The sequence below is a fragment of the Oncorhynchus mykiss genome, chromosome 2 (assembly GCF_057628025.1).
Source record: "Oncorhynchus mykiss isolate SJ-2025 chromosome 2, ASM5762802v1, whole genome shotgun sequence".
Lineage (NCBI taxonomy): Eukaryota > Metazoa > Chordata > Actinopteri > Salmoniformes > Salmonidae > Oncorhynchus > Oncorhynchus mykiss.
The window spans coordinates 11500291-11504116 of NC_143023.1; the positions used below are offsets into that span (position 1 = coordinate 11500291).

General features: G+C 38.5%; 1 protein-coding gene across 2 annotated transcripts; it reads left to right on the forward strand.

Moving 5' to 3' along the window:
• Window positions 1-309: 309 nt before the first annotated feature.
• LOC110517641 (zymogen granule membrane protein 16) lies at window positions 310-3333 on the forward strand. Of its 2 annotated transcripts, none has more exons than XM_090188626.1 (5): window positions 310-452; window positions 769-786; window positions 933-985; window positions 1261-1429; window positions 2434-3333. In XM_090188626.1, the coding sequence occupies exons 3-5, from the start codon at window positions 934-936 to the stop codon at window positions 2798-2800; spliced, it is 588 nt and encodes a 195-aa protein (XP_090044752.1). In that variant the 5' UTR covers window positions 310-452; window positions 769-786; window position 933; the 3' UTR covers window positions 2801-3333. The 2 variants fall into 2 exon arrangements, with proteins under 2 accessions (XP_090044752.1, XP_090044748.1); XM_090188622.1 differs by having other exon boundaries at window positions 372-456.
• The last annotated feature ends 493 nt before the right edge of the window (window positions 3334-3826 follow it).

The window sequence follows — 3826 nt, forward strand, 5'->3', positions numbered from 1 at the left end:
TTTTTCAGCATGTTAATGTTTGAAGGGAAGGAGTTCCTCTTGGTGTAATAAAACAACTGAAGATTGGGAGACTGATTTTGAGCGATTTTCGTACACATTCATACAAAGTTGGTATATTATTTTAATTGTTCGGTTGTTCGATTGTATATTTTTTTAATCCCTATTTCAGATCATTAATTAGTTACAATTCAAAAGAACACAATTATTATTTCCTTATAGTACTTCCTTGATACTCCCTCCCAAAGTAGCCTCGACCAATTAGAAAACAATGTCTGACTTCTCAATAGTGACTGACTAAACGTGTTCTTTGTCATGCTCCTTCCATCTAGAGCTGATGGAATGTTCAGCAGGTATAAATGCAGTTCTTAGAGGAAGCAGTAGACTAGAAGGACCTGGCAGAGAAAGAGAGACAATAAGCTTTCACAGGGTTTCACACATCTCAAGATAGCACTGTGGGTAACTACACAACTAACTAAATTGAAAATGTGCACTTGTTTTTAATGCATAGTACTGGTGTGGGAAATGTTATGAAGTTAATTCTAATTTTCTCTTGGTTCTTGGGCACAAACATTTTGGCCCTTTTGCCACTAAATTTAAATTCAGTGATCTGACATTATTTTTAATGTGACAGTAGCTTAGCACTGCAAGAGTGATTGTAGTAAACTAGAGGTTCAACTTTTTAGAGCCGTTTTATAACATTTCACATTCAACAATGGTTTGTTGTTTGTTACATCACAATTCAAAAGGTTATTTTCTTTTCCCTCCTAGGAAACACTGACCTGACAGGTAAAATGACTTATTTGTTTTGACAAACTACTATGAAAAACATTATTAACTACATTATTTCAAGTTTTACCATTTAAAGTGAAACAGAATGAGAGTGAAATTGACTGAAATTAAAGGTCTTAAGTGTCGATGCCTCACTTTTGCAGAATGTTCTTAATCCTGGTTGTCACAATGTTCTTGGCTGGCTGCTTGGCAATGCGTGAGTTATAAAAATACAATTCTGAATTATAATGATTAAATAATAGCTCTTGTGCTTTCACCAACTTGTCTTTTAACAGTTAGACTTAGGAGTTCTTCTTTGAGACATAAACTAATGTATTAAATAATTGCAGAATGTACTTTAGTTAATTCATCTGCACTTTATTCATAATGTCAAGATCTTTCAGAAATGTGTTGTTAAAAATAAAATGATGTATATAAATATGTATTATTAATATAGTAAATATAGTAAACATATTGGCCATGTTATTTTAGCCATCAAAGACCCGTACTCGTATTCCTCTGCGGTGGGTCAGGGAGGTGGCACCCCATTTGCTTCCTACGGTGAGGGGCGCATCACGGGAGTCAGAGTGTGGGAGACCAACAACAACTACTACTACTACTACTACTACTACAACTACAACAGCAACAATTACATCAGCGGGTGAGCAGACTCTGACCCATGAACAGACACCACTGACTCAGTCTAACTACAATACCCAACAAACACCACTGACTCAGTCCAACTACACTGCCCAACAAACACCACTGACTCAGTCCATCTACACTGCCCAACAAACACCACTGACTCAGTCCAACTACACTACCCAACAAACACCACTGACTCAGTCCAACTACACTACCCAACAAACACCACTGACTCAGTCCAACTACACTACCCAACAAACACCACTGACTCAGTCCAACTACACTACACAACAAACACCACTGACTCAGTCCAACTACACTATCCAACAAACACCACTGACTCAGTCCAACTACACTACCCAACAAACACCACTGACTCAGTCCAACTACACTACCCAACAAACACCACTGACTCAGTCCAACTACACTACCCAACAAACACCACTGACTCAGTCCAACTACACTACCCAACAAACACCACTGACTCAGTCCAACTACACTACCCAACAAACACCACTGACTCAGTCCAACTACACTACACAACAAACACCACTGACTCAGTCCAACTACACTACCCAACAAACACCACTGACTCAGTCCAACTACACTACACAACAAACACCACTGACTCAGTCCAACTACACTACACAACAAACACCACTGACTCAGTCCAACTACACTACCCAACAAACACCACTGACTCAGTCCAACTACACTACCCAACAAACACCACTGACTCAGTCCAACTACACTACCCAACAAACACCACTGACTCAGTCCAACTACACTACACAACAAACACCACTGACTCAGTCCAACTACACTACCCAACAAACACTCTTTCTTTCTTTGTTGTGTTTATTACATATTCAGTTTATGACCAAACAATAGTGTTATCGTATCTAACCCAGAGTACAATGTAAAATGTAATTCCTTGATATTCTCTGATGTTACCTGCTGTCTCGGTCTGAATGTGCCTTATCAAAACACAACCAACGTGAAAAGCTTCCTCTGTTTTAGGTTCCAGCTGAGATACGGCAACACCTGGTCTCCTGTGTTCGGTAACGAAGGGAGTGTAAAGCAGGTGATGGAGCTGTTTAATGATGAGGCCATTGTCGAGGTGTCTGGGAAGTACAACCCAGCAGACTACATCTGCTCCCTGGTGTTAACCACCAACATGGGGCGCACTCTGTCAGCCGGCATGCCCAACCAGGTCTCCTTCAACTTCTACCCATCCAACATGGGCAATGAGCTGAGGATCCTCAGCGGTCGCTTCAACGGTGTTGGAATCACCTCCATCGGAGCCCACTGGGGATTTGTGGACATGGAAGGGGCTGGAAACAGTACTCTGGGAACAGCACTGGAAACAGTAACTCCTATTTTTTAGGGGGAAAAATGCTTTTTAGTCCAGGAGTAAACTTAATCTGGGTCCAGGAAACTGACCTTATATGATGGACGGATGTTTGACATAGACGCTGACAGAACAGTTTTTATTTCACTATCTGTTTGTTATTTCACTTTTATTTCACTGATTGAATTGGAATGTTTTGAGTACTTTGGAAGTACTTTTGAGGTGATTCCTCACTTGAAGCAGTAATAAAATATTTCTTAACATTCAAATTCATTCAGTTCAAATTCTCATGAAGCATCCATTAGATAGGAATATTCAAACAGTCCTGTCAGCTTGGGTCAACATGCGTTGTTATCACATTTTATCACAATAAAGGAAAGATTCATATGGGATTTAAAGGATTAATTATATCTTTGATTAATGGAACAATCAAATATTATGGGGAGATAATAGTGTTTCCAGGTGTTTCACCTTCACTATTTTATACACGCTGCATTTGTTATTTGTTGATCCTTTTCTGCTACATCTGCTTCTGGACATTTTAATAAAAAGCATATCTTTAATCATTATATTTCATTGTATTCCTTTTGATAAGCATATACATACAGTAGTGGCCAGACGCTACGATAAACTAATCTGTCATCTTAACAAACCCTACCTCAATGGTGTCAATAAGGAACTACATTTATAACAGCAAGACCGTTGAAACGCCTATTCAATAGTAATGAAGGGGAAAAAATGGATAGTTACATATCGGGATATTATTTTCCACAATATATCATGTCGTATCGCATCAACAATATCAAACTATTATTTTTGTGTTAGTTGGCTGTCTGCACTAAAACTCTTATTTTCCTTCATAGAAAGTTCAACATTTTCATTTGAAATAGGAAGCACATATTTGGAGGAAATTTTATTTCCATTACTTTCTCATGATTTCTAGTCTCTCTGCCACAGACATATAGTGAGCAATGTTTGGAACATCGAATCACAATAAATAACAGTATATAACCACAATAAGTGTAGAATCAGGAGAATCATAATACATATCATACCAACACC

What these genes read in the sequence shown, in the direction of transcription:
- LOC110517641 (XM_090188626.1), top strand. Translation starts at nt 934, where the DNA reads ATGTTCTTAATCCTGGTTGTCACAATGTTCTTGGCTGGCTGCTTGGCA. An exon ending in GGCTGGCTGCTTGGCAATGC is followed by an intron (nt 986 to 1,260) that starts GTGAGTTATAAA and finishes ATGTTATTTTAG; the next exon opens with CCATCAAAGACCCGTACTCG. An exon ending in AGCAACAATTACATCAGCGG is followed by an intron (nt 1,430 to 2,433) that starts GTGAGCAGACTC and finishes CCTCTGTTTTAG; the next exon opens with GTTCCAGCTGAGATACGGCA.